General features: G+C 44.3%; 3 protein-coding genes across 3 annotated transcripts; 1 reads left to right on the forward strand and 2 right to left on the reverse strand.

The window, feature by feature from the left end:
* The first annotated feature begins 221 nt into the window (after positions 1-221).
* On the forward strand, positions 222-10,114 carry LOC124663794 (pentatricopeptide repeat-containing protein At5g57250, mitochondrial). The gene is made up of 7 exons (XM_047201455.1): positions 222-3,564; positions 3,647-3,727; positions 3,822-3,907; positions 3,992-4,172; positions 6,304-6,396; positions 7,979-8,282; positions 9,558-10,114. Exon 1 carries the CDS (start codon positions 222-224, stop codon positions 3,498-3,500), a length of 3,279 nt encoding a protein of 1,092 aa, XP_047057411.1. The 3' UTR covers positions 3,501-3,564; positions 3,647-3,727; positions 3,822-3,907; positions 3,992-4,172; positions 6,304-6,396; positions 7,979-8,282; positions 9,558-10,114.
* On the reverse strand, positions 6,597-8,291 carry LOC124666807 (peroxidase 72-like). The gene is made up of 3 exons (XM_047204135.1): positions 8,055-8,291; positions 7,273-7,464; positions 6,597-7,181 (listed from the first exon to the last, which is right to left on the reverse strand). The coding sequence occupies exons 1-3, from the start codon at positions 8,280-8,282 to the stop codon at positions 6,597-6,599; spliced, it is 1,005 nt and encodes a 334-aa protein (XP_047060091.1). The 5' UTR covers positions 8,283-8,291.
* Positions 10,115-14,347: 4,233 nt separating the features above from the next.
* LOC124667348 (peroxidase 72-like) lies at positions 14,348-16,036 on the reverse strand. The gene is made up of 3 exons (XM_047204641.1): positions 15,800-16,036; positions 15,045-15,236; positions 14,348-14,932 (listed from the first exon to the last, which is right to left on the reverse strand). Exons 1-3 carry the CDS (start codon positions 16,034-16,036, stop codon positions 14,348-14,350), a joined length of 1,014 nt encoding a protein of 337 aa, XP_047060597.1.
* Positions 16,037-17,850: the final 1,814 nt, after the last annotated feature.

Below are 17,850 nucleotides of genomic sequence, written 5' to 3' on the forward strand. Positions count from 1 at the left end.
AGCCCCCAAATTACTATCGGGGTCGCTATCTGGGTCGCCGGTGCGACGAAACCAGCAGGCCCCATGGGCCGAGTTATTGAACGCCCAGTCCCATACCAGGCGATTCAGATGCAAGTGAGGGCCCGGCGGTGGCGGTGGCAAGGAGCGGCGGCACTTCGAACGTTCCACTCACACTCCAACCGCGGCAGCAGCCGCCCGCCGCCCGCCGCCCGCCGCTCGCCATGGGCTTCCCCGGCGGCGAACCCCCTCCGCGGCCGCTGCTGCCCACGCTCATCAAGCTTGGCCGCGCGATCACCGCGCGCCACGTGGACCGGCTCCTCGCGGCGCTCCTCCGCCGCCGCAGGCACCGTCTCGTCGGCACCCTCGCCCGCCAGGCGCTCGCCAACTCCCTCCGCCCCACCCCGCGCACCCACCTCCTCGCCGCCTGCGCGCTGCTGGACTCCTCCCGCCCCCGCGACGCCTCTCGGCGTCTCGCGCTCGCCGGGCCGGCCTCCTCCGCGTCTCGCCTCTGGGACGCGCTGCTCCGCCGAGCCTGCGCTGCGCATGGGGACCCGCGCCACGCGCTGGAGCTGCTCGCCGCTAGCGTAGACGACCACGGAGCCGTGCCGTCTCCGTCCACGTACCGTGCGATGGTGTCGGAGCTCTGTGCCCGCGGGGACATGGCCGGGGCGGTCAAGGTGTTCGATACAATGACCGCGAGAGGGTGTCAGGTGGACGATGGTGTTTGCAGCGTGATCGTTTCTGGTTTCTCCAATGCTGGAAAGGCTGAGGCTGGGTTGGAGTTCTACGACAGGGTGAGGAAGGAGGTCAGCGGGTTTGAGCCAGGCCTGGTGACGCTGACTGCTGTTGTCAGTTTGCTCGGGAGGGAGGGGAGGATTGGCGAGGTGGCAGAGCTGGTAAGGGAAATGGAACGGAAGGGGATGGTGGGTGATGAAGTGTTCTACAGCAGCTTAGTCCATGGATACATGAGGAGTGGCCGGCTGATAGAAGGGCTCCGGGAGCATCGTATGATGTTAGAGAAGGGCATTGCAGCTGATGTGGTTAATTACACTTGTGTTATTGATGGGATGTGCAGAGAAGGCAGTGTGGAGAAAGTGATGGGGTTTTTAGATGAGATGGAGCGAATGGGTACTAAACCGAATTTGATCACTTATACCTCTCTTGTTGGTGGTTTCTGCAAGAGGAACAGGTTGGAAGATGCCTTTTCCGTGGTGAGGAAACTGGAACAAACATGTGTAGTGGTGGACGAGTATGTATATTCGATTTTGATCGATGGATTGTGCAAAAAGGGAGATTTGGATAAGGCTTTCTCTTTGCTTGGAGAGATGGAGGGCAAGGGGATAAAAGTTGGGACTGTGACATACAATTCTGTGATAAACGGCTTATGTAAGGCTGGTGAGACTACCAAGGCTGTTGAAATCTCTGAAGCTGTTACTGGTGATAATTTCACATACAGCACACTGTTACATGGTTACATTATGGAAGAGGATACAACTGGTGTTATGGAAATACAGGATAGGCTTGAGAGTAGCGGGATTGCACTTGATGTTGTCACGTGCAATGTACTTATCAAAGCATTATTTATGATCAAGAAGGTGGATGATGCTTGCAGCTTGTTTCACAGAATGCGTGATATGGGCTTAAGCCCTAATACCGTCACCTATCATACGATCATAGACATGCTGTGTAAACATGGAGAATTTGATAGGGCAGTTGGGTTGTTTGATGAGTACAACAAAGAAACATCATTCTCCAGTACTGTTGTTCACAATGGCCTGATTGGAGCACTATGCAATGCAGGAAGGGTCATCATTGCTGAGCAAATCTTTTATGATCTTATTCATAAAAAACTAAGGCCTGATTCTTGTACTTACATAAAGTTGATTCATGCAAACTTTAAAGAAGGTGGTGAAGAAGGTGTGCTGAATTTCATTGGTAAGGTGGGTGAATTAGATATGGACTTGTTTTCATCGGTTTGCAGTTACGCTTGTAGTTTCTTAAGCACCAGGGATTGTTGTCAAGCAGCATTGGATGTCTACAAGATAATCAGAACACAATTCTTTGCTGTATCTAGCAAAACATTCTACAAGCTACTCAAGAGCTTACTCCGAAATGGAAATGAACAGGTCATACAACCATTGTTGAGTGAGTTCATTAAGATTCATGGCCTGCACGAACCTAGAGTGATTAATATGCTGTCTTGTCACCTCAGCAAGAAGGGTGTTGGTGAGGCTATTCGGTTTTCAAGTTACATGAACAATGGCGGTGTTCCTGTCAGTGTTCTAAGGGGAGCTGTCTATGCACTTAAGAAAGAAGGTGAAATACTGGATGCATATAACTTCCTGAAGGAAGCTCAACAAAGTGGTTTTCCGGTGGATCTAGCCATGTATTCCATAGTAGTGGAAGGCCTTTGTAGAGGTGGTAATCTTGAAATGGCGTTAGACGTCTGTGGAAGCATGAAAAAAGAGGGGTTTCATCCAACCATTATCATTCATAACTCAGTTCTCAGTGGTTTGTGCCAGCATGGATGCTTTACCGAAGCATTCAGGCTCTTTGACTACTTAGAAAGAAGCAACATTGTTCCAACGATGATCACGTATGCTATACTTATAGGCGCTTTGTGCAGAGAGGGTTTCTTGGATGATGCATATAAATTTTTTCAGAAAATGTCCAACAATGGTATCAGACCCACTACCCATGTTTACAACCTGCTGATAAGTGGTTACTGTAACTATGGGTTAACTGAAAAGGCACTTGAGCTTTTGTCTCATTTCGAGGAACCTTTTCTACTTCCAGATGCTTTTACGCTTGGTGCAGTTATCAGCGGGCACTGTCTGAAAGGTGACACTGAAGCTGCATTAAGCTTCTTCAATGAATATCATTGTAAGGAGATGGTCCCAGATTTTGTTGGTTTCATGAGCCTTGTAAAAGGACTCTATGCAAAAGGAAGGATTGAAGAATCCAGGGGCATCCTGAGGGAGATGTTTCAGTGCAAACAAGTTGTGGAGCTAATAAACATCGCTGGAGATGAGGTCCAGACCGACTCTTTAGTTGGTCTTCTGTCTTCCGCATGCGAGGAAGGAAGGATTGATGAGGTTGTAACTATCCTCAGTGAAGTGAGACTCATGTCTGTATCCTCTTCAGATTCTCATAATTGTAATATGCTTGCTCACCTCAAGAAGCCGAAGAAAATTGATGATGCATGCGATCCCAGAACCGATTCAGACCAAGTTTTAAATTCAGTTGCTTTTGATGTTTCTGGTAATGGCCTTGATGGAAGTTCTGAAAGCACATTGCAGCCCATGACAGAGAGAATTGATAATTTGTGCATATCAAGTGATGATACTGATATTGACAATGCTAATTTGTTAGGGAAGTCTTTTTATGACGACTTTGACACATATTATCCTGCTATTGCTTCACTATGCTCGAAAGGGGAGCTTCTCGAGGCCAATAAGGCAATTGAAGCAATGATTCGGAATTCGGGATATGTTTGGTAAGCAGTACAATTTGATAGGGAATTTCTTCTGGCCCATGGTATCACCATCCATAAACACATCTCTTGTAAGTACGCAATTTTCTTGTAGTTATAACTGATGGTGATGCACAATTGAGACTTGTACTATATCTATTTTGTATTTTGTAGGTGAAGAGAACATTTGTCAACATTATTGACCATCTTGGAGTTAGCAACAGAAGGGTTCACAAAGATGTAAAACTGTAACACGTCACACCATCTATCACTTGTAGCAAAAATAAACTACACAAACACATATACCGTTGATGATCTGACTGCTCTTTCTTTCTTTCATTCACCCCAGCAATAAAGACCAAATGAATTGAGAGCCCTGACTGTCCACAGGTTCCAACAGTTAGAGAGGGCCTCTGCTGATGTGGTGAACACATGGTATTCATCTTTCATTTTCCCATCCACATTGTTCATTTGGTTTTGCATATGTTTTCCAATATGGTTCAAAATTTTGAATATCAGGATATGCCTTAGACTGAGCAGGGCATGAGAAAAGAGCAAACCAGTGCAACTTCATCATGCAGGAATACACTTAAGTGACAAATCAGATCAACTGAGGGTAGTGAACCAGCAGCTACCAGGGTTGTGCGGTAAGAAAAGGGAGGGTGCAAACAGAAAAGCTGTAAGAGCAATGGACCTGCAGGTAATTATTTTTACTACATGCTCTTTGTTGCTGTAATAGTGTTGTTATTTTTACTCTCTATCTACATTCCAAATCTAAGTTCCTTTTGAATTGTAGATACTGTAATAATAATGCACTAAATCTGGCTGCACATACAAATTGTTTAATACATGGAAAAGTTGCCAGTCCCCCTTCACATTAATTCCCGGCGAACCATCTCAAACTAACACCTTATACATATGAACTGAATCAAATTACCCTTTTTTTTTCCTATACTTGGATCTTATCCGCCCATTTATTTAAGTGAGCTTTAATCTTTCAAACAGAACATGTACTTTTGATTCAATTGGGTGAGATCAGCCCACAACTATCTGGGAACTGAAAGATTTGAAACAAACAGGATTTAAAAAAATGTTAATGAAGAAACCTGCACATCCTTTTGAGAACTGTAAAGGAATAAGAGGAGTTCTTCTATGCTTTCTGGCAGTTTTTTTGCATGAAAATTGAAGCAAACTAATGGTTGTGATTAGAGGAACTAATCCACCACATTGTAGAAAAGGGTAGTTTTGTCACTTTATCTCAGTCCAAAAAGAAAAATACATGGCCCATGTCTGGAAACAGAAGTTCGCCGCCATCCTTCGCTGGCAGCTGCTAGGCACGTAGATGAACACACTTGGAGAGATGTCGCCGCACACAGACGAACGCAGAGATGTCGCCACACCAGGTCTAGCTGGAGTCAGGTGACACGGAAGAGATGAGGGACAAGCCGGATCCGTGCCCTCCGGTTGCCAGAGACGAGGACCTGGCGGATCACACGCTCCGGTCTCCAGAGATGAGGGGACGGCTGACCGTAGTCGACGGAGATTGTGCAGTACCATCAGAAAAAATAATAGCAATGATTATTTTAGTTTGGGTCAGCACTAGCGTTGGTATGGGGAACTCTGATCTACTGGTCTTAGAGCTTGAATGCCACAGAAGTGAATTATTTTGATCGGTGCAGCAACTGTTGCACTGGAGGAGGGTTGCTTTAGAGGAGAAGGTCACATTGGCGGCGTTGGCAGAGGAGCGCCGGGAATGGATTAAGACGAGGAGACGAGAAGGTGATTGGCTGAGCGAGATCGTGTTCTCTTGGAGACATGAGCTGGTATGGAGGATCTGTAGTGGACTGGACTTCAGATGTTTGTTCCTAGCTTCCCTGGATTGTGAGTTGGTTGCTTTCAGCTAACGAGTGACTTCTTGAAGCACAGAGTCTGCCAATAAATCCCTCTCTCTGCATGTGCAACTGTCAATCAGTGACTTCTGCCATTCCCTACAAACCTCCCCAAGGGCTGGTCCACTTGTACAGTTCGGCACAATCTGTCTCCTTCGTTTTGCTCTCCTCTGTGCGGGTTATTAAGCGATTGTGAGCAAGATTTTCTAAGTATATTGAAGTTCTTCTCACTGAAATTTCAGATAGTTTGTTCTGACACTGTTTTCTTTGAACTTTTGGATTTTTCTGTACACACATTATCTTCCAAGAACACTTTATAGAAAATCAGAAATAGGTTCCTGCTTTTGGTATGTATAGGTATTCCACTATTCACAAGTCAGGTGTCAATTTTTTACATAATTTACACTGGTGTTGAGCTTAGCCCCTGTGAGTTATAGATGCCATGATGCAATCTTTTTTTTTTCCGGAGGCATATATTATGCAATAGCACCTTTGAGGTGTACTAGCACACTCGCTCCCAAAATATACATTAAAAATCGTTATTTTTTTTTAAAAAAATCTTTCATGCTACGTACATAATTTCAATTCTGAATTTGACTTGATAAATAAAAAGACCAACATGCTGTGAATAGTATCAAAATGTGAAGTGAATAGGGTCATCCTGTACTATTTACAGTGGAATGTCTTTTTTTGTTTCTTGAGTTGTGTGTTGAATTTCGATATTAAATTATGTGACATGGTATATACATTTTTACCAGTTTGGATTTTTTTTTCCAAATTTCTCAGAAATTTTGAATGTTGAAATAAAGGCCTAGTGCACTAGTACACCCCAATGTGCCGTCGACTGGTTCCATTATAGCCCGAGATATTTTTGGAGGCACAAGATTGGGTTTTCGTCACTTGTAGGTATCTTGTAAAAACTAACTTTTGGTCTTTTGACAGGAAATATATGTCAGAGGAAGTTCGGCTGGAGTACTACGAACAGGCCTGACTACGAACACTCTACCATGTGCTGGAACTTGGGAGTCAGACTTGGTAAGTTATGTAAAACAACAACCTCTAAAGAAACCAGGTGGACTCATCTTATATGAATTTCTTGTACATAAACATTTCTCAATGCAGTTTACAGAACATAAATGATCAAGAAAAATTGGAAATTACAACCACACTTGCTTATTCAGATAAAACTTGGCGCCAACTCCACACACAATTTAGCACAGAGCACATTCAGTAACTCAGTGATAGTTGTTGAGCCTCCTGCAGTTCTTCCTGATCTCCCCCTGTGACCCGGTCAGCGGCATGATGTTGCCCATGTTCACCATCGACTGTGCAAAGTGCTGGAAGAAGAGGTGCACGTCGTCTGCATATGCCTTGACGAGCGCCGCCGTTTCGGCGCTCTTGGTGAGTAGGATCTCATCGGAGCTGAGAAGGCCCCTGCCGGCCAGGATGTTCTTGAAATAGAAGTTATCGAACTTGGTCGAGGTGACAACGTCGAGCGGGAAGAGGTTGTCGTCGCCACCGGAGCGTGGGCACCCTTGTCTCAGCTGCGCAGCGTAGGACACATCCAGTGTGCTGTCGGCTAGGCCGTTACCTGACTGGTTGTACAGCCTCTGCCGGAAGCTGGTGCACCGGGACAAGCCAATGGTGTGGCCACCTGAGAGGGCGACAACATCGACGACATTGAGGCCGAGACGCTTGAACTTGGTGATGATGGTGGGTAGGGTGTTGTTGGGGGCAGGGATGTCATTGTTGGAGCCCTGGATGCTTGCGCCCAGAGAGTCCCTCCGGCCGAGCGGCACATCCCAGTAAGGGCCACCAACCTGGACATTAATTTGGGTCCAGAAGAATCACACATAATGCTACATTATTTAGCTCGTGCTAGTTAGGAACAGAGTTATGATGAACACATACGAGGACAGTGGAGTCGCGGGCGGCGAGTGCGAGGATGTCGGCACAGGAGACCGTGCCGGGGCAAGCTGTCTCAAGGGCGACCTTGATCTGGTCGACGACCTCGAATCCCCGGAGGGAGTTCATATTGGGGTTGGACCCCTTCTCACTGACTATGCTGCTGCTGTTGTCCAGTAGCACGGATGCATCACACCCCTATACACAGAAATAAAGAAGATGTCAGAACAGGATGGTAAATGACTAGGAATGTGAAACTGTAATGTCGATTGGGTGGATTGGACACATGCAGCAAAACTGTAGTGTCGATTGACCAGGTACATGCATCGAGTGAAGGATGTGCATTGCTTAGTGAGTCTCAATTATTGTGCACTTAAATGAGGCAATCACCAATTTATTTGGGAAAAAAAGCACTCATGTTACAGACTCGATCATGTCACCGAGACAATAAGTAGTGTGTACATTGTAGGTAGGATATCTTATAGTTGGTAAAAACTTCAAAAATATCTAGAAAGATTCTTCCATGTTCCTCAGGACACAATTTTCAATGCTAAGGACAAGTATAGCAAAAGTTTAAAACTGAGCACTTTGCACATTGAGTTTAAGCATTTGAACTGTTTTTTTTCTGGGCGCGTTTGAACTGAAGTTAACGAATAAAATGCACATCTATCATATTAGTCATAGATATGTAATTTGCTGTCTTACATTACAGGAACTATCTTCAGCAAGCATCAATATATTGTTGTAGAAACATGTAAATAATACTGCAGCAAAGAGGAAGCAGAAACCTTGACAAAGCAGTCATGGAAATGCAGCCTGACCAAGGATGCTGCCATCCTGGTCTCTTGGGCAACAGCCTGTGCCACGATGGACTGCACAATTTCCTTGGCCTTCGGGCACGAGTGGTCGTAGAACTGTGGGAACAAGCTATACCATGGGTTGGCACGAACGGTGCCTGCAAGGAGGAGTGGACAGGCAAGGCAGAGTACCAGCAAGCAACCCATGGAACTAGCCATGTAAGTAATTTGTTTGCTGCACTTCGTTACAAGTAGAAGATAGTTGCTGGCTGTTTGCTTCTACTCTTCTTGTGGGTGGTCAGATATGGGGATGAGGTGCTTTATATAGTAGGAGGATGGGGCACTTGTAGTGTAGGAGATGGAAAGAAGGGTGGTTTCCAGGAGAGGACTCTGCAGTATGGCAGCTGGGTTGTTAGACAATGCGTATATAATAAGCGAGCTACCAGGCACTGTTTTCAACTGCTTGGCCATTAATTCTTCTATCAAGCAACTCCAAAGGTTCAAATCATCTGTTTTTCTTCAAAACCGTGGTATGTCTTAATGTCTCATTTCGGTCATCATTTCTAGTGTGAAGCTACTACAAGATTAAGCTTTGGTAAACAAGTGTAGATTGAAACATTTCTCAGACAAGTTTAATATCAGTATATATTATACTGAGAAGCTAAAGTAAAGTGTACACTGTAACTCTGATGAAACATCTTAGAGCTAACAGCCATTCCTCTGAAATTTCTTCCAAATTGCAAGCATGAAACACTGATAAGAGAAGGAAGTTATGGTAACTGCGGTGTCCACTGTACACCACAATGCCTTCAACAAACATATCCATAGACCATAGTTTGTGAATTAATCACTTTTTGTGATCATGTTATTTAACCCCCTTGTGTATATAGATGCTACACTGATTGGTTTGAACTACTTTTATAAGGCAGGCACTTTCTAACAATAGATCAACCACATGTCCCACTTTAACGTTTTCCATCACAGTAGGCTGTAGACCCGCCCTAACACTTAAGAAGTCTGTAGGAACTAGCCCGACACATGGCAATACAACAACCCTAAAAACACATGGCAATACAAGTATACAACATATATCGTATGTGAAACCAAGCTACCAAAGTACAGAAGAAGGCGTAACCAAAAGTGAAAGGTTTGCTTCCTAATTAATACTGCTACTTTTGTTATACACAAGAGTTGTTACAGGTCGGATGGTATTAATTAACGCTAGCACAAGTATTATGGAGGTTTTCTTATTGTTGGTGATCATAGGAACAGGGATTCGTGTCCCACGCCTTTGGGGATAAAAGTACGCTGGCTACAGCAGCCTTAAGTAGAATACAGGTTTTGGACGAAGGGTATTGTCTAAGATTTTTTTTTTTGGGGAATGTCTAAGATCTTTACCCCCACATTATTGTTGTGTATTGTTGTAGAATCATACCAAATTAGGTTACCTTTCCTACCTTACTGAAGCTTTTGGATGGTTCATCTAATGGGCAGGCCAGAGAACGTTTGTAAGCATGCTGCCTTCTGCTACAGCTGGTGCTTATCTCACTAACTAACACACGTGCGGTCGATGCTGATCGGGTCAAAGGAGATGTGCGATATTGTACCAACTTTGGAGGACACGGGATGCGTGATGATTCTGCGTTAGGTGCTTGCATGGCCTACATTCATGTCTGGAGCAGGTTCCTGGAGCTGGAAGTACTTTCAACTGTTCCAAGGCTTTGTCACGGGCCCAGCTGCCTTATTCTTCTGCAGTTCTGCGCATCAGTGACCGTTTCTTGAAGAAAACAACAGCGTGCCACAGAGAGTCTCAGAGACTTGCATATGACTTGCAGGTATGTTCATGCTAAGTGTATGCATGGGAACCGTTATTGTTGATCACGGATATTGTTACACCAGAGACCTAGTACTATTGTAATCTTTATGCAAATTCATGTCCTAGTTCAATATACATAGGTAGAATGATCATAAAAAAATTTCATATTAAAGTGAGCTTGTAGTTTTCAAGTTTGTATTGAGCTTTACACCGCGCCACTGTTTAAAACACAAGATTTCTCCTCAACCCCATATATCAGCTGGATAATCCAGCTGTGTTTTTCATTTTCATGGCTCTTTTATAGAATCTTTGATGACTCCTGTTATTTATGCGTTTCATGTATTTTTGTACTTTCCACTAACATAAATACTTGGTTCAACCAGTATTCTCTAGTGTTCTCACATGTAGTTGTTGGGATGTAACTACCTGCTCATTTGACTTCTGCTGCGTTAGGATGATCCTGATTCATGATTGTTTCATGTTTCCTCTTTCACCATTGTCCTCCTATAACCATCTCTTAAGACTTAACAGCATACCAGGTCCTACTTACTGACTTACTGTAGAAGAAGAAAGCAAATAGTTTGAATAGGCCCACACATTTCTTAGAAGTTAACCAATACAAATTTTCAAATCAAACTGAAAATAATCAGGCAATGATTTCTTACAACTTGTTCCCAGAATAAAGGACTTTGCAACTAAGTGACATGATTAGAGAGCGCCTTAATGTATTGTACTGATCTTCAGTTTACCAAACACAATCTGCTTAAGCGATCTTTTGTTGAGAGAATAAATTATTAAGCAAAGCTCTTCTCAACTACCCTAGTTTTTTTTTCCTCAATATTTTGTTTGGCTTCCCTATGTAACTGAAGAGTTTTAATAGGTCCAATCTAACCTTTTCCTTCTTGATGTTACACTTACTCTATTCTTGATGTAGCATAGAAGACTTTTGATTGTGTTATGAAAAGGGCAAGCATTTAATGAGATACATTGGCATAGAAGCCTACAAATGTGATACATTGTTGCAGACCATCGATATAATAATAGTGGATTCTGGAAGGAGCCAAGTTGATCACTGCTTTATTGACGATTAGAGAAGGTCCTTAGCTTCCAAGACATGGTTAAAATTTGTTTTTGTCCATGCTCTATCTTCCCTTTTGTGGAGTGTTGTTGGCTGGACCGAGAAGGGAGTGATGTGCTTCAAAATAGCACTTTATGCAATGTGTTGTGTGAACATTTGATACCATGGCTGCGTACCTTGTATGCAACGTTAAATTTCACAAAAGTAAACATAAATTAGAATAAAAAAATACATGCTGGAGAAAAAGAAAGGACATTCTTAAGAATATGATACTGTTATTCCGCTTATTCCACATCTTGGAATAGAGGTTAGTCACACTTTGTTTTGGCAAACTTGTTTCCAATCAACTTGATTAGTTACTGGTCTGAATGCGCAAAGTTATAACTCTGAGTACTATACAATAGTACAGTTAGATCCATAAACACAAATAATTCACCAAGCTATAGCTAGGAAGCTGCCTTTTATAGGAATACAGTTGTTCATGTGTTTTTTCACGCTCTACTTTCGTACATTGATCATCAAATCTATCACATCGTGGCAAGAATTCAATATGATGACTTAACACGCTTTGGGTGTCGTTGGGTCCTTCGCGGGTAGCTTCTTTGTTTCTTATCATAGCCAGTTAGCCACTGGCTATACAAACGAAATGATTGAGCAATGTATGTTGTAGATGTGGGAGATTTTATATTTTATTCCATTACTTGAGTAATATCCCTTTAGCAATGAGTCATGCTTCCTTTTCCGATTAAAAGTTTCAGGCTACCTTCAAATGCTTTTGAGATTAAACTAGACTGCTTTCTAGCTGTGCTGTAGGCAACAACAAAAAAAAAAAAATCACGCAGAACAAAGAAGGATAAAGACCCGGTAGTGTACTTTTTTTTCGCCTAAACTGGCAGTGTACAAATGTGGTGCCACCGTGGTGCCGTGTAAACCGAAATGATCTCTGTTAGTAAATCAAATCGAATCTACTCCTAGCTAGCCATGGATGCGTCTTTGACTCTTTAGTAGCACATAAATATGTCAGTAGGTATATATATGATTTTGTTAACATATCATAGTACTCCTACGCTTATTTATCTATCTGCTCCACATAAAACAAATGTACTAATCACAATCAAATTTCCCATGATACAGATTTTTCAAGAAGGCAAAGTACGTTTTTGTTAGAAGTTCCAATAATGAACGCCAATGGGGTTAGAACTACAACAGTACAACTACAAAAAATACAATGGCAGGCTAGTGCAGCATAGCTAGTGTACCAACTCTAACGAATCCTCGATTCATCTGCTTCCATCTGGATGTGTCTGTAGTTATTATATTGTACGGACTTTTCACCTGCCAGTCGGCAACTAGTTGTTGTACATGGAATCTAGATAAATCTGCACTTGACCTTGAGATTGATGACTGCACATCAATCATATGGGACCTAGCTATTTGTTCATGTTGATCTTCATTCATCTTTAGAGGTCAAGGCTCATACGGAGTAATACTCATCTGCTAGCTGTTGGCGCTAGAACAGGCCATCTTTAACCGAGCCATTTAATTAGATGCATGCTTTGTAGAAACATTATATAAATGGCTTGTAAAGTAAATTACATTGTGTTGAGATTAATTTCGTCCAAAAGGTTTTTTTGAGTTAAATGGTTGTATGTAAAGTTCGGTTGATTTTCATATTATTATTTTTGCGAGAAGGATCAAAAATCTATTATAGAAGTTTACAAGAGGTATAATGCGCCCAAGATATAATAAAAATTACATATAGGTTCTTGAACCACCTAAACAACCACTCCGCCGTCAAAATGAGCCACCAACGTGCCATTGTCGCCGTACCCTTACCTGAGCAGGCCTGACTTTGTTGATGAGAAACATGAAGTTTTCGTACATCTGCCTCGGCCTAAGGACGTGCCTCCAAGGGCCAACACATGCATAGAGCCTAAGTTCGTCGCCATTGAACCCTTGAATCGATATGAATCTCATGACATCAAACTTGTGACATCAAAACTTGATACAACGACGGGGAAGCAATCTGCCGTCCTCAAGACTACCAGCGAGATCACCACCGATAAGGTGGACAACGAGAAGAGGAATCTTTTTTCTTGCTCCGAAAAGCATGGTCATACCCACCATAATGTTTTTGTCGGTTGATCAAGCTCAAACTTCATGGACCTAACTACAACACCGAGCGCAGGTCCGAGATCCCTGCCTTCTCCCTCTGCCGGAGCATGACAAACAGAGGAGGTGTGCGCCCGTCGATTTCTGGCCAAAAGTGGCGGATACATGGCATTTGATTGTGGCAGCCCTAGATCGCCTTCATAGTCGCACTGGAGGAGAACATTTCACTCCTGCTTTTTTTTTTTCTATTTTGTTAGCTCTTTCGTTATTTTGTTTCATTTTCATTGATGAACAATGAGTATGTTTTCGTAAATAAAAAAGAAGAGTTCAGTTGAAAAGTTACAAACCAGTTCGGCACATCCCTTTGTTCCGGAGGTGCATGGAATGATTGAGCAAGCGTGTAATGAGTTTGCTAGCTATTTGCATCTTTTAGAAAGATGATGTTCAGTTGAAAAGACCGGGACTGAGCTCTTTTGCGGTTGTATCTCTACGTTGATTCGATCGATCAATGAAGTGGCCCTTCCTTCTGACAGAGATGGGTATATCCACTGTGTGGTTGCTCATGATTCACCCACCATACACGCGCATCTGAGCGCTAGCATTGCTACCTTGACCTAGAAAGGCCGGCTGGATGCTGTACTACAGTGCAGCCACTAGCCAGATGTTACCTACCAAACGAACCAAAAGAACGAACTCATAATTAACCTAGTACTATGTACAAAAGTACAACTCCCTCTGTTTCTTTTTTTTTGCGGCTTTTAGATTTAGAATCTAGCTTTGTTATCTTTGATCAAATATTTACCCAACTGTTTTAACATTTAAAATATAATATGAGTGAGAAGCTCTGTGTATATTCAAGGATAATCGTCATAAACTATATTTTCATATAATATGTATCAAGTATTATGCATATTGATTTTTTTCATACAATTTTGGTCAAACTTTGTAAAATCTGACTTTAAGTAAACACATAAACACGTGAAGTAAATAAAAATGGAGCCAACGAAGATGATAAATGTGCTTGAATTTTTTCCATCTCCGTGGGCGGTTTGATGGAGCGAAGTGCACGTCCATTGTCACTAACCAGGAGATAAACGAATAGCCAACTTCCATGCCCATGAATATATACCACTACTCCACGTACTTCAATTCCCCGAGGCTCAAGATTAAGCACAATCACACTTGTTTATTGAAAAAGGAAAAAAAAAGCGACACACAAGGTCCATGTAAAATTAACTGAGCACACAAATATAGCAGCTAGCATTTGTGAGTAACCGATCAGTGGAAGTTGTTGAGCCTCCTGCAGTTCTTCCTGATCTCCCCCTTTGACCCGGTGAGCGGCATGATGTTGCCCATGTTCACCATGGACTGCGCGAAGTGCTGGAAGAAGAGGTGCACGTCGTCGGCGTAGGCCTTGACGAGCGCCGCCGTCTCGGCGCTCTTGGTGAGCAGGACCTCGTCGGAGCTGAGCAGGCCCCTGCCGGCGAGGATGTTCTTGAAATAGTAGTTGTCGAACTTGGTGGAGGTGACGACGTCGAGCGGGAAGAGGTTGTTGTCGCCGCCGGACCGTGGGCATCCCTGCCTGAGCTGCGCCGCGTAGGAGACGTCGAGCGTGTTGTCGGCGAGGCCGTTGCCGGACTGGTTGTACAACCTCTGCCTGAAGCTGGTGCACCTGGACAGGCCGATGGTGTGGCCGCCGGAGAGGGCGACGACGTCGACGACGTTGAGGCCGAGGCGCTTGAACTTGGTGATGATGGTGGGAAGGGTGTTGTTGGGGGCCGGGATACCGTTGTTGGAGCCCTGGATGCTGGCGCCAAGCGAGTCCCTCCGGCCGAGCGGCACGTCCCAGTACGGGCCGCCAACCTGCAGGTTAATCATTTACAAAGTAAAAACATGAATACTCTGGCTGCATTGTGTTCAGATAGCTCGCGCTAGATAGGAAACTATGGTGGTATTGGACTGTTAGTGATCGTACGAGGATGGTGGAGTCACGGGCGGCGAGGGCGAGGATGTCGGCGCAGGAGACGGTGCCAGGGCAGGCGGCCTCGAGGGCGGCCTTGATCTGGTCGACGACCTCGAATCCTCTGAGAGAGTTCTTGTTGGGGTTGGAGTCCTTCTCACTGACAATGGTGGTGCTGTTGTCCAGCAGCACGGACGCGTCGCACCCCTGCATCATACAACAATCAGAGAGGAATTAGGATGTGAGAAAAGGAAGATTAGATTAGGCTAGGAGCATGGAGGAAATAGAGCATATACGATTAGGCACGTGCGTATGAGACTTTGAGTTGACAACGTATGTTGCATGGATAGCAACATCATTTGAGCATCTGGATTAAACAATCATGGTACTAGTGACTCGAGAAGTCGAGATCATGCCACCCAGACAAAATAAAGTGATGCTCACATGCATGGGAAATGTAGGTGGGCTATCTCATCACTGGTAAACAGTTAGCCTAAAAACTACAGATTCTCTTCCATGCTCCTAGCGACACCTTTTGCGATTGCTAGATGCAATTATAACAAAAGTTTAAAGGTAAAAGCTTTGCACATTTAATTTAATTATATGTGTTCGAACATCCAAAGGCTACCAAACAAAATGAAAATACTATTGTGCTAAAGTAAGATATTTGCTGCGGCGCATTGCATGGAGTGGGTATGTTCAGCAAGCATCGTCGTTGCATGTAAAGAAGAGAACGCTACAGCGGAGAGAGGAAGCAGAGTAGATAGTACCTTGACGAAGCAGTCATGGAAATGCAGCCTGACGAGGGACGCCGCCATCCTTGTCTCTCTGGCCACGGCCTGGGCCACGATGGACTGCACGATCTCCTTGGCCTTGGGGCACGAGTGATCGTAGAACTGCGGGAAGAGGCCGCCGCCGCCGTACCACGGGTTGCCGCGGACGGTGCCGGCGAGGAGGAGGGGAGACACGAGGCAGAGCACCAGCAGACAACCCATGGAAGTAGCCATGGATCTAAGGTTGTCTAAGGAGAAACTACACTGCTTTGCCCTGCACTAAGTTGCAAGTGACGAGAGGAGGAGCTGCTAGCTTGGCTGTTGCTTTGGGTGGTGGTGAGATGAGTCGGGCATTGGGGGTGGTTTATATAGCAGCAGGATGGGACGTGTGTAGGGATCTTGAAAAAAGAAAGTGGTTTCGAGAGCAGAGTAGAGGACGGGTGAGAACCAACCTGAGGTTGGGTGGTTAGGAGGATGGTTGTATCCCCAGCCCACCAGAGTTCAAACCCTAGGTTTGACATCTGTATGTCTCATAAAGGCGGAATATTCATTCAGTGAAGGCGACGTCCCCTCGACAGCGAGGCGCTTGTGGCGACTTCGTTAATTTCAAGATCCAATCCGCCGGCTAAGTCTTCCGGAGATGCTCATAGGGGTAGGGTGTGCGTGTGTGCGTTCATAGGGGTGAGTGTATGCGCGTGTATGTGAGCGTCTGCGTTTGTACTGTGTTTCTCAAAAAAAAGAGTAGAGGACGGGTGTTGAGATGGAGCTGCTGGCTGGCTGGGTTGTTAGGCAATCCCGTTAGACAGGGGCGCTCTTTTTCAACTGCTTCGTCAATAATTCTGCCATCAAGCAACTCATTCTGAAGTTCCAAAATTGCCCCACATGCACAAGCCAAGGCCTTAAGGCTCAGATCAGAGTGCGTAGGTGTGCTGCTAGTATCAGCGTTCTCTGTTTTTAGTGTCTTGGAGGTTAAACTTTCTTAGATGCAGGTTCGATTAATTATTGCAAATGATCAGTCATCACATGTCTCCACTTTAATCCTGACCATAGTTAGCCTCGAGGTACACGTGACAATACAGCTTAGCAAATGTGAAAATCAAGCTTACATACAAAAGTAATACTCCCTCCGGCCCTATATACACTTGTCACAAGTTTTACCCTACATTTTGCCAAAACCCGCGACAACTATTTAGAGCCGGATGGTGTAAAAAAAGAGAAGGTGTAGATAGCTAAACATTGCCTCCAAATTTGTTATACACGAGTATGGGGCTGTTATCACCAGAATTTGACAGGATCAGAGGTGGGCCGCGATTAAAGATGGGCTTGAAGAATATACATGGAAGAAATACATGAATCGGCCTTGTATACAAAGTTTGGGCTAGTTTACCCGTGTATCTGTAAATATAGTAGGATACGTGTCGGTTAGATAGAATTTGGCTCGTGCACGGTTGGGATTATTCCCACGTTAGAAAGTCTGCGGACTATAAATATGTATCTAGGGTTTATGGAATAAACAACAATCACGTTCACCACAAACCAATCTAGGCGCATCGCCAACTCCCTTGTCTCGAGGGTTTTCTTCCGGGTAAGCATCATGCTGCCTAGATCGCATCTTGCGATCTAGGCAGCACACGTTTATTCGCTGTTCATGCGTTGCTCGTACTGAAGCCTTGTTGATGGCGAGTAACGTAGTTATCATAGATGTGTTAGGGTTAGCATTGTTTTCATCGCATCACATGCTTTAGTCCATGCAACCCTTAGACGTCTAGCCGCCCTTACACCTATCTTAGGTGTAGGGGCGGCATCCCGCTTGATCGTTATTTAGTAGATCCGATCCGTTATGATTGCTCCTTGTTCTTCAAGGATTAGTTTAATATCTGCATAGTTAGGCCTTACAAACGGGTTGAAGGATCCAAGTGGCGCGTAGGGTGTAGTTTGCTAGCCCTAGACAAGGATGTTCCGGGGATCAACTCCATGTTGGTTTTTAGGCCTTGTCTAGGGTCGGTTTACGATCACCGTGCGTGGCCGCCGGGCTCAATCACGAGTAG

The sequence above is a fragment of the Lolium rigidum genome, chromosome 6, assembly GCF_022539505.1.
Source record: "Lolium rigidum isolate FL_2022 chromosome 6, APGP_CSIRO_Lrig_0.1, whole genome shotgun sequence".
Lineage (NCBI taxonomy): Eukaryota > Viridiplantae > Streptophyta > Magnoliopsida > Poales > Poaceae > Lolium > Lolium rigidum.

Bases quoted from the DNA above. Each gene is read 5' to 3' on its own strand.
- LOC124667348 (XM_047204641.1), bottom strand. From the start codon at position 16,036: ATGGCTACTTCCATGGGTTGTCTGCTGGTGCTCTGCCTCGTGTCTCCC. The intron at 15,237-15,799 runs GTACTATCTACT...TGTATGATGCAG, and splicing joins TCCATGACTGCTTCGTCAAG to GGGTGCGACGCGTCCGTGCT. The intron at 14,933-15,044 runs GTACGATCACTA...ATTAACCTGCAG, and splicing joins CCCGTGACTCCACCATCCTC to GTTGGCGGCCCGTACTGGGA.
- LOC124666807 (XM_047204135.1), bottom strand. From the start codon at position 8,282: ATGGCTAGTTCCATGGGTTGCTTGCTGGTACTCTGCCTTGCCTGTCCA. The intron at 7,465-8,054 runs GTTTCTGCTTCC...TTCTGTGTATAG, and splicing joins TCCATGACTGCTTTGTCAAG to GGGTGTGATGCATCCGTGCT. The intron at 7,182-7,272 runs GTATGTGTTCAT...ATTAATGTCCAG, and splicing joins CCCGCGACTCCACTGTCCTC to GTTGGTGGCCCTTACTGGGA.
- LOC124663794 (XM_047201455.1), top strand. From the start codon at position 222: ATGGGCTTCCCCGGCGGCGAACCCCCTCCGCGGCCGCTGCTGCCCACG.